The 11,676-nt window shown below is 35.6% G+C and overlaps 1 protein-coding gene across 1 annotated transcript; it reads left to right on the top strand.

The window, feature by feature from the left end:
• Positions 1 to 298: 298 nt before the first annotated feature.
• On the top strand, positions 299 to 10,500 carry LOC140175562 (dihydrolipoyllysine-residue acetyltransferase component of pyruvate dehydrogenase complex, mitochondrial-like). Its single transcript, XM_072204071.1, has 7 exons — positions 299 to 355; positions 450 to 455; positions 855 to 970; positions 1,100 to 1,280; positions 9,394 to 9,585; positions 9,682 to 9,769; positions 10,496 to 10,500. The coding sequence occupies exons 1-7, from the start codon at positions 299 to 301 to the stop codon at positions 10,498 to 10,500; spliced, it is 645 nt and encodes a 214-aa protein (XP_072060172.1).
• Positions 10,501 to 11,676: the final 1,176 nt, after the last annotated feature.

Below are 11,676 nucleotides of genomic sequence, written 5' to 3'. Positions count from 1 at the left end.
TCATGTTAATACAGAAAAAAAAGCATAATATCATTTATCTTGACCGAGCCTATTAGTGCAATAGGATGGTTGTTACTCAAAGAACGAAGATAGTTTTGCTATTTGTCTAATTTGTTAGTTATTGCTATTTAGTCTTCCGGATATTTATCTAATAATAATTTCACCTGCACCCCATAATAAAAAATTCTTATATATACTTGCTTCGTGTTTTTCATTATTAGTGAGGTAGATCATTGATAATTTGACTTTCTTTCCTGCTTACATCATTATTACTGTTCATCTAGGAATTATTTTGAAAATGACTCTCTTAATTAAGGATGGTTCTTTAAGAGAGCAGAAGTCTAGTGCAGAACATGTCAGCAAGGCTCCTTCTAAGATCTTTAATTATTTTGAAAGGAATTTTTATGTTATATTCATATGCAGCTATTGCTATAATCTTGTTATTTTAGCTACAGGTTTTCTTTCCCGTTTTTCTTGTTTATTCCGATTTCTTCATAGGATGTCCATTTTGGTTTTAAATTGGCTATTTTCTTTTTCTATATTTTTCAAGGGGATGGGATCAGTTTGAAACAAATGAGGCCTTGTTTGGTGTAAAAAGCACATTCAATAAGGAACTATATACAACAAAGCTTGAAAAAGGGCCTCGGACAAGAGATCTGGAAAAATAAGTCTTAAGAATAGCAAGAGAAATTGAGGGTGAGGAAACCCAAGATATGCATCTTGCGGAGGTTAGTGTTGTTTCAACTGTTAGATTCTTTGTCCTATTTGAGTTTTTATATACTGTTTAATATATGTATCCCAAAAAAACCTATTAGTCTATTTAAATCCTCAAACCAGACGGATTTTGTCAACAGGAAAGAGGACTTCACTTTCATGAAAACTTTGATATTGATGAAGAAACTAGATTCTCTTCAGTCGCTAGCGGTAAAGGTATTGATGATAGCGGATATGATGAAAATGAGGACATACTGTTTGATTCACTCAATTCTGAAACCTTTTTTATTATTCTTTTCATTTGTTTCATCTCTATTCTTCTTTTCATTTTGATTGAAATAGAATTGAATATTAAACTAATAGTGCTCATTATATGCCCTCATAGCGTTGAGTCAATATTCAACCTTGCATCTCACCACTCTCCTACCATTAGTAAAAAGGATACCCTCGGCTTCGGTGCAAACTCTACATGCCAGGCTTACACAAAGACTCCAAATTTCTCCTCATGGAACTGCATGCAGTGTTTGCAAGCAGAATGTGCATTTTTTAGCAGCAGTAGTGGTGAAGTAAGTTTTACTAGCTTCCTGTTCTGTTTCATATAATAATATCAAAATTCTTTCTTCACCATTTAATGATGCACAAGTACTATACACAATCGTATATGATTAGTACCATGGTGGTATATTTTCAAGAACCGTGTAACCTATTGTATGGTCATTGACGTTAGGATTTTTGCTAGTAAAGAATTTGTAGAAATATAGTCGTGTTGTGAGTATAGATTCTAAACCAACAGAAAATCTCTTCGTACAAACGTTTTGGTTGTCACAAGTAACAAACCCTTTTAAAATTGATAACCGAGTATTCAAACCTCGGGTCGTCTTCTCAAGGAATTGCAGGGAGGTATGTTCTTATTATTGGTTATGGGTTTTGTAAATTGGGGTTTTGAAAGTGGGGAACAAGTAAATTAAAGGACAAATAAAATAAATAATTAACTATAAAATAAACTCTTGGCAAGATATGAAAATTCGGAAGTCCTATCCTAGTTACTCCTATAAGAATGGAAGTTAATCCCACTTAGTTAACCTTTGCGTAAGCAAGGGAAAGTCAAGTGAACCAATTGGTTAGATTTCCCAAGTCCTAGCCAACTCCTAAGGAAAGACTAGAGTTAGTGGAATTCCAGTTAATTAGCCGACATAACAATCAATCATGAATAGTTGATAACTCAAGAGCTTCCAGTTAATCAATTAAAGCCAATAATATAAAAAGCTAAATAAGAATCATAAATATCTGGAATACCTCAAATAACATTCATTCAAAGCAGTCAAATCTAACATGGAAAATATTCATAAGCCAATTGGGCAACATAAATCAAACATAAATAAAAGCATTAAAGTATCTCAAAGTAGAAGAGAGGTCAAAATAAAGGAATATTGAACCTAGAGCTCAGAAGAGATTGTAAGTTGAAATAATAAGAAATCCTAAATCCTTTAAGAGGAATCCTAAGAGAGAGGAGAGAACCTCCCTCTCTAAAAACTACATCTAAAACTAAAAATTATGAATTATGAAAGCATAATTATGAATGGATGCATTCCCCCACTTTATAGCCTCTAATCTGTGTTCTCTGGGTCGAAAACTGGGTAAAAAACAGCCCAGAAATCGCTTATTGTGAAATCTGGTCCATACAGGTCGCGGCAAAGTGACGCGGAGGCGTCATCCATGCGTTTGCATGGAATGAGATTCGCAGATGCGACGCGTCCGCGTGAAGCGCGCGTTCGTGTCGCCTATCTGTACGGCCACTATGGTGAATTATATATCAAATCGAAGCCCCGGACGTTAGCTTTCCAACGCAAGTAGAACCGCATCATTTGGACCTTGTAGCTCAAGTTATGATCGTTTTAATGCGAGAGGGTCATGCTGACAGCTTTGCAGTTCCTTCAACTTCTTGTATTCCTTCCACTTTTGCATGCTTCCTTTCCATTCTCTAAGCCATTCCTGCCCTGTAATTCCTGAAATCACTTAACACACATATCAAGGCATCTAATGGTAATAAGAGAGGATTAAATAAAAGGAAATAAAAGCCAAAGAAGTATGTTTTCAATCATAGCACAGAATCAGGAAGGAAAATATAAAACATGCAAATCATATGAATAAGTGGGTAAAGAGTTGATAAAAACTACTCAATTGAGCACAAGATAAACCATAAAATAGTGGTTTATCAACCTCCCCACACTTAAACATTAGCATGTCCTCATGCTAAGTTCAAGAGAAGCTATAAAGGAGTGAAGAGGAATGGTAGAATGTATGAAATGCAACCTATCTATATGAATGCAACTACATGCAAAGATGATTCTACCTACTTGGTGAAAAAGTAAATAAATCTTTCAAGAACAAATATGAACTGGATTTCACTAATTCAAATCACAAAATACAATACAAATAACTTGCAAGAAGAAGATAGCTCATGAAAGCAGGGAACATAGAATGAAGCACTGAACCCTTACTGGTAGTGTATATCATCCTAACTCTCAAGTGTCTAGGGTCAATTCTCTCAATTCTCTACTAATCTTGCTTTCTATAGCTTGCTCTTCATCTAACAATCAACAAAAATTTAATGCACCAATACACAAATCAAGAGGTCTTTTAAGGGTTGTAATGGGGTTAGGGTCAAGGTAGGATTGTATTTGGCCAAGTGGACTAAAATCTGAATCCTTAATTAACATAAACTTTTCACCTAACTTAAGACAATCCATTCAATTAAAATGCAAAATTTAACTTCCCATTAACTGTGTTTTTCACATATTCATGCATCCTCAATTTGAGTTCAGAACATATGCATTGATACCAACACTTACTTTGGGGCATTTTGTCTCCTTTTATTATTTGCTCTTTTCTTTTTCTTTTTCTTTTTTTTTCAATGCATATGATTAAAGTATTGAATGCAATAATATGTGCTCAACTATTATTTTGCATATTTTTCACTAAAATATACAATACCCAATTATTCAAACCAAATATTTTCAAACCTAACTTCCCCACACTTAAATCATGAGCACTTTTACTAGTCTAAGCTAACCAAGGATTCAAATTAAGGACATTATTGTTTTCCGCTTAGAGTTAGTAATGAGCTAAAGTAAAGAACAAATGGGTATATTAGGCTCAAATTGGTTTGCAAAGGATAATGAAAGGGTAAGGCCATATGGGTATGTAAGCTTAGTGAAACAAAGGCCTCAATCATATCAGTGCATGCATACATCAAACAATGGAAATATAGAATTAAGCAAGACAAAGATCACAATTTTAGAGAGAAAAACACACACCAAAAATAAAATATTGGTTGATAAAATGCAACCAATCAAATAGGCTCAAAATCTCACTGGTTTTGTGTGTTCGAACTTTAAACCATGTTCCAAAATAAGATTTCTTCAAACAAGTTTTTCATAAAGTTTTATTCAAATTAGTGAAATACTATAAAAATTTCTTGAAAAAGAAAATATTACTTTAACCAAGTGGTAAAATATGCACAAAATCAAACTATAATGCAATCAAACATGCAAATGCAACAATGAAAAACAAAAATTGGTGTTGAGAAGGGACTAACTAACCCGTGAAGATCGGTATCGACCTCCCCACACTTAAAGATTGTACCATCCTCGGTGCATGCTGAGATGTGCAGGTGGACGGGCGGTTCCAACTGGCGCCTTTCTCCAAAGATCGTGCAGATGGACTTGTGTGTCTCCCCATGTAAACGTCTTCTAGTTCCCTTCCGGATGGCCATCCTGAAAGAAAAAAAGGGAAGAAAAGTAACCCAGGAATAAAGATAAGAAAATAAATAAAGTATGGGTGGGTTAATGCCAATTGATAAGGGTCTCATTTACATGGAAGCTTCAACATGTAAGTGATAAAACAGTAGAAGCACATGGCAAATCAAGAGTGCAAAAATTTGCAACATAGGGGAAGAGTGTGGGTAATGAAAGACAATATAAATTCATGTCAATGCAAAATTAATACAAGTATCATAAAAGATTAATATTGATTTAAATAATATTACCCAACAGTGTAAAACAAGTCACTGAGCACCAAGATAATACTAGAAAAGACACAACAGTTGAATACGAACAAGTAACACCGATGGAAAAATAATAAATTTAGAAAAGAAAAGAAAAATATGCACAAAATTAAAATGCAATGAATGAAATATGCAAATAAATTAAGAAAAATAGAATGAATGTGAAAAAGAATGAGAAGTGAAAGAAATAAAGTAAGAAATAAAGAAGAAAAGATAGAAGAAATTAGGATTAGAAAAGAAAAGATAAGATAATTGGCACTGATCTGGATAAGCTGTGCGGCGCAGGCGACGCGGACAGGTGGTGCACGCGATCGCGTGGGGTGTGATGAATTCAAGTGACGCGGACGCGTATGGCACGCGGACGCGTGACTCGATTTGTGCTAGTGGCGCGAGAGTAGCCTCACGTACGCACAACTCTCTGTTTAAATGCATTTTTGCCAAAAATATAGGGTGACGCGGTCGTGTGGTTGACGCGATCGCGTGGATGGCCTAAATTTGAAAATGGCGCGGACGCGTGAGGCACGCGTACGCGTGGCAGGGTTTGTGCTTCTAGCACGAGTCCAGCCCAATTGTAGCTCAACTTTCGGCCATACTTTTTATGTCGATTTCAGGGCACGCGTTCGCGTGGGTGACGCAGACGCATGGGAGGCATTTTTCCCACATGACGCGGACGCGTCATCGATGCGGTCGCGTGGATCAATCTGTGCTAAAGGCACGCCTCGAACAACGCTTTCGCGTGACTCTCTGTTCACTTTTGTTTTCTCTCTAATGCACCTGCGACGCGGACGCGTCAGCGACGCTGTCGCGTTGCGTGCGAATATTTTTTTATGCAATATGCAGAATGCAATGCTTAATATGAATGCTATGCATGATTCCAGGTTCAATAAAAATTCAAAAACAGACTAAAATTTAAACTGAAAAAAGAACGATCATACCATGGTGGGTTGTCTCCCACCTAGCACTTTTAGTTAAAGTCCTTAAGTTGGACATTTGGCGAGCTCCTTGTCATGGTGGCTTATGCTTGTACTGATCCAGGAATCTCCACCAGTGTTTGGAATGCCAGCATCCTCCAGGGTCCCAAACAAGGTACGTAAAGCCCTTAGGTGAGTTCAAGAAGGCTTCAAGGCTCCTGGAGTGTTGAATGTAGGAATAGATTCCAAGATCCCAAATGCTACTTTTACACCCATCTTTGTCTTGATCTGCATTTTTCCATCCGGGTGGTGAGTAGTCTGAATTCTCACTACAGTGACCAAACAGCTTCTGAGATCCTTTCAATTGAGCTTGACACCAATCCTTGCACCTCAAGTTGAAGTGTGAAACCTTATTGAATCTTGCATACCAACTCTGAGTGCGAGTCAATTCCCTTTTTCTCTTAAAGCCGCAAAGAGCTCTAAGCTGGCCATCTGTTTCAAGTAAACCATATTCAAGTGGAAAAGTGAAGATAAAAGCTAAGGATTTTACCCACTTGAAGTCTGTGTTGGGTGGTAATGGCCTTGGGATAGGTGTTTCTAGTGGCTCTGCAAGCTCTACTCCCTTGTGGTCTTCTGTGAATTCCTCCACTTCTTGGAAAATTTCTTCCACTCCAACCATGTCTTGATCAAAGTCACTGATATCTTCCTCGTCACTGGAGTCATAAATTGGAGGTTGATAAAAGTCGACCTCTGCATCATCTTCGTATTCACTTGGGGAAGATTCTTCTGTCTCAAAGAATTCACTTGCGAATGCAAGTTCATTGCTAAGAAAACTCGACTTGTGATTATCATCATCAAGAAAACTTGTGTCTTGGGTTATTCCGTCCAGTTCTTCATAAGATATCTGCATTGGAGGCTGTGCAACATCCTCTTTAGCGTCAATTGTAACATCCTTGACGGGGTTTTGCATGACTCTGTGTTCCCGTGGAGGTTCAGCATCTCCTAAATCTTCAACCAACTCTTCTTCTTCTACAATGACAGCGTCCTCTACTTGTTCCAGTACAAAGTTATGCTCTATGCTGTTCACTGGAGTTTCTTGTGTCTTTTTCACAATACATTCTTCATTAGATTTTCCACGTGAAGCTATGGGGGTCTGTTGAGTGTCTGAACGTCTGGAAGATAATTGATTAATTGCTTGTTCCAGTTGATGAAGGGTTGCATTAAATTGTTTTACTGATTCTTCGAGGCGAACCTGTGATTCTTGGCTTGATGGATATGAACATGGTGCATAGGGTGTGGTGGTTCTTGGGAGTAGTTGGATTGGCGTTGGGGTGGATACGGATCATGTGGTGGCGGATGGTGAAAAGAAGCTTGTGAGTGTGGTGGGTTGAGGTTGTGTTGAAAGGATGGTCTCTGAGCATAGGGTGGGGCTTGTTGGTAGCTACAAGGCGGTCCACCAAATCTATTAGTTGGGTATGCATTGTAGAATGGTCTTTGTCCATGATATCTAGGATGATGTTGTTGTCCAAAGGGGTGATCAGATCCTTGTGGCTCCATCCATCTTTGATTGCTTAGACCTTGATGCATAGTCCTGTTATAGCTTCCATTCCTTACACCAAAGTTAGAACCAAACTCAAAGCGAGAGGGGTGAGAATTCATAGTAGCTATCAGAAATAAGAGGGAAAAGAAAGAACAATTAAACAAGTAAAAGAAAAATATTTACAATAACTAATAATAAGGCACACATTTGCAATTCTCCGGCAACGGCGCCATTTTGACGTTGGAATTTTTGCTAGTAAAGAATTTGTAGAAATATAGTCGTGTTGTGAGTATAGATTCTAAACCAACAGAAAATCCCTTCGTACAAACGTTTTGGTTGTCACAAGTAACAAACCCTTTTAAAATTGATAACCGAGTATTCAAACCTCGGGTCGTCTTCTCAAGGAATTTCAGGGAGGTATGTTCTTATTATTGGTTATGGGTTTTGTAAATTGGGGTTTTGAAAGTGGGGAACAAGTAAATTAAAGGACAAATAAAATAAATAATTAACTATAAAATAAACTCTTGGCAAGATATGAAAATTCGGAAGTCTTATCCTAGTTACTCCTATAAGAATGGAAGTTAATCCCACTTAGTTAATCTTTGTGTAAGCAAGGGAAAGTCAAGTGAACCAATTGGTTAGATTTCCCAAGTCCTAGCCAACTCCTAAGGAAAGACTAGAGTTAGTGGAATTCCAGTTAATTAGCTGACATAACAATCAATCATGAATAGTTGATAACTCAAGAGCTTCCAGTTAATCAATTAAAGCCAATAATATAAAAAGCTAAATAAGAATCATAAATATCTGGAATACCTCAAATAACATTCATTCAAAGCAGTCAAATCTAACATGGAAAATATTCATAAGCCAATTGGGCAACATAAATCAAACATAAATAAAAGCATTAAAGTATCTCAAAGTAAAAGAGAGGTCAAAATAAAGGAATATTGAACCTGGAGCTCAGAAGATATTGTAAGTTGAAATAATAATAAATCCTAAATCTTTTAAGAGGAATCCTAATCCTAAATCCTAAGAGAGATGAGAGAACCTCCCTCTCTAAAAACTACATCTAAAACTAAAAATTATGAATTATGAAAGCATAATTATGAATGGATGCATTTTCCCACTTTATAGCCTCTAATCTGTGTTTTCTGGACCGAAATCTGGATCAGAAACAGCCCAAAAATTGCTGATTGTGAAATCTGGTCCGTACAGGTCGCGGCAAAGAGACGCAGAGGCATCATCCACGCGTTTGCATGGAATGAGATTCGCAGATGTGATGTGTCCGCGTGGAGCGCGTGTTCGCGTCGCCTATCTGTACGGCCACTATGATAAATTATATATCAAATCAAAGCCCCGAACGTTAGCTTTCCAACGCAAGTGGAACCGCATCATTTGGACCTTTGTAGCTCAAGTTATGATCATTTTAGTGCGAGAGGGTCAGACTGACAGCTTTGCAGTTCCTTCAACTTCTTGTATTCCTTCCACTTTTGCATGCTTCCTTTCCATCCTCTAAGTCATTCCTGCCCTGTAATTCCTGAAATCACTTAACACACATATCAAGGCATCTAATGGTAATAAGAGAGGATTAAATAAAAGGAAATAAAAGCCAAAGAAGCATGTTTTCAATCATAGCACAGAATCAGGAAGGAAAATATAAAACATGCAAATCATATGAATAAGTGGATAAAGAGTTGATAAAAACCACTCAATTGAGCACAAGATAAACCATAAAATAGTGGTTTATCAGTCAGATCATGTATGCCTCGTGCTTTCCATCATTTTCCTCCATTCTAAAATATCTGTCACTTTGAGAATTTGGTATCTTGATTTCGGTATTCTCATTTTCATTGAATTTTACATTGTTAGGTTTAGTTTTAGGATAGGATGATATATATATATATATATATATATATATATATATATATATATATATATATATATATATATCTTTTCTTTGTTGGCTTAGTTTGCTAATGCATTACTAATTTGTTTGAGTAGATACATGATTTATGTATCTATTTTACTGAAGTCCATATTGTAGTAATGCTTGATGCTACATGAATATCACATTGATTCTTTTGGAATTTTATTCTGGTCAAATACATAATATAATGCCACTTTGTTAATTTAACTGTTAGTCTGAGTGTCTAGACTTTCAGATCAAGTCAAAGGGAGTTACTATGACAGCATTGCTTGCCAAGCCTACATCACTTGCTCTAGTTAAACACCCTGTTGTTAACTCTAGTTGTAGAGATGGTAATAGCTTTACCTATAATAGCAACATCAACATTGCAGTTGCTATTGCTATTGAAGGCGGACTGATTACTCTAGTGCTTCAGGATGCTGATAAGGTTTTTGATACGCTAATTTTGAGCTTGTTGAAGTTTTCCCTTTTAATATATGATGAAGCTTTGGTTGTCAAGGGTTATATTTGATGTATGTTGTAGGTTGACGTCTATACATTATCAAGAAAGTGGAAGGAGTTGGTTGATAAGGCCCGGGCCAAGCAGCTCCAACCTCATGAGTACAACACAGGTACCAGACTCAAATATTTATAATTATTTGGGATTTTCTTCAATTTAAATTGGAGAAGATTGAAGACAGCTTGCAATTGAAAATATTATTTAGGAATTTTTAACCGATTAACCACATTTTGGATTTTAAATGTACAACCCTAGAACATAGACATTGAACCAAAGCTTATCCAAATAAGTCAATATGCTAGATCAATCAAGGCTGTTGAACTTCAGCAAATATTGACTTTTCTATCCAATTAATCTCAAAATCTTAGGTCTAACTTTGCTCTGAGTGCAAAATACACATTTATAGACTCTGGGTGCTAATTCTTCATTAAAATACAAACTAGATTGATGTAATTAAAATTGAATAATACAAACTAGGGTATATAGATATCTTATTCATCACTTTTAATTTCTTGCTACAATAATAATACATTATCAGATCTCTTAATAGCCTGCATAGCTGCATATATAAATCTCTATACATTTTTTTTAATTTATATAATGGAAGGTTATTTAATTAGATCATATCTCTTACTGAAGAATAGTCTTTTGTGTGAGTAGTAACTTGAAAATAGTCCCTGAAAAAAAGTTGTTTTATTCTTTTTCAGTTTGAATCGGTTATGTTTTTTATATATGTAGGACTTGGTTTACCCCATATATATATATATATATATATATATACATATATATATATATATACACTTTTTTTCATAACTTCATGCAATCTTCTTCTATACAGGATAGAGGAGCTCACCTCCGATTGTGTTAAAGTGAAAGAGTTTAATGATGCTCTGCAGATTGATCTATCAAAGCAGATTGAGCTGAGTGTAAATTTCAAGAAGGTAATATTTTGAAGAAGAGAGTAACTATACTGGAAAAGAAACAAGTGAGTACTTTTAAAATTCAAAGGAAATTAATCGTTTAATCTATTCTATTTTGGCTTCTTTTTTTCTTTCCTTACCTATTTGGTTATTTTGCATTCCGACAAGTAATTTGCAGAATTCGATGGACAAAGTGGTTGATAATGGCATAGCAAACCTAAAGCATCATCACTCTCAGTATAAGGAGCATATTATAAATTTACTGAATGATGGGGAATCAAGTGTTAAATCCATAATCAATGTGATTGATGAAAGAGTCAGGAGTTTTGATCAGAGTACTGTACCATATTTGATCCTCCAAAGAGATGGATAACTAGAAGATCATCAATGTCGAGATGTGCATATAAGCCCTCAGGAATGGAAAATGCTGGCACTGGCATGACACATCATGAATGCACTAAAGAACTATGATGATAATGAGGATGAAGATGATACTGAAGAATATAGCTGATAGTTTTAGTATGGTTGAACAATATACTAGGAATTATAGTTGATGATCAATACACTTTGTTTATGTTTTGAATTATATTGACCTGCTTGTTTATAGTACTTTTCTTTTAGTTTGATAATACGATAAATTTGTTTATTTTTTGAAATATAAATATTCGAATACAAATTAGATAAAAATTTATATTAAATTTATATTTATTTTGTAAGAAAACAAGTTTATTTTGTAATTGATAAAATAAAAAAAATTCTATTTTACCTTACTGACGGATTTACAGACGGATTTTCTGTCTGTAATCAGAGTGTGAGATGATTTTTCAAGGTTCAAATTACAGACGAAAAATCTGTCAGAAAATTCGTCTGTAATTACAGACAAAAAGTCTGTCTGAAAATCTATTTTTAATTACAGACAGAAAATTCGTCGTCTTCGGGAAATGGATGGAGAATTTACAGAGGAAAAATCCGTTGGTAACTGGTAAAAATCTGTCGGTAATTTTCCAACGGAAAAAAATCTATCGGTAAATAATTTTCGACGGGGCTTTTACAGAGGGACAAATCCGTCGGTAATTTCGCCGGTAACAAAAAATCTGTC

The sequence above is a fragment of the Arachis hypogaea genome, chromosome 10 (genome assembly GCF_003086295.3).
Source record: "Arachis hypogaea cultivar Tifrunner chromosome 10, arahy.Tifrunner.gnm2.J5K5, whole genome shotgun sequence".
NCBI lineage: Eukaryota > Viridiplantae > Streptophyta > Magnoliopsida > Fabales > Fabaceae > Arachis > Arachis hypogaea.
This window is presented reverse-complemented; position numbering and strand designations above follow the sequence as displayed.

What these genes read in the sequence shown, in the direction of transcription:
- LOC140175562 (XM_072204071.1), top strand. Translation starts at nt 299, where the DNA reads ATGACTCTCTTAATTAAGGATGGTTCTTTAAGAGAGCAGAAGTCTAGT. An exon ending in GATGAAAATGAGGACATACT is followed by an intron (nt 971 to 1,099) that starts GTTTGATTCACT and finishes ATGCCCTCATAG; the next exon opens with CGTTGAGTCAATATTCAACC. An exon ending in TTAGCAGCAGTAGTGGTGAA is followed by an intron (nt 1,281 to 9,393) that starts GTAAGTTTTACT and finishes CTAGACTTTCAG; the next exon opens with ATCAAGTCAAAGGGAGTTAC.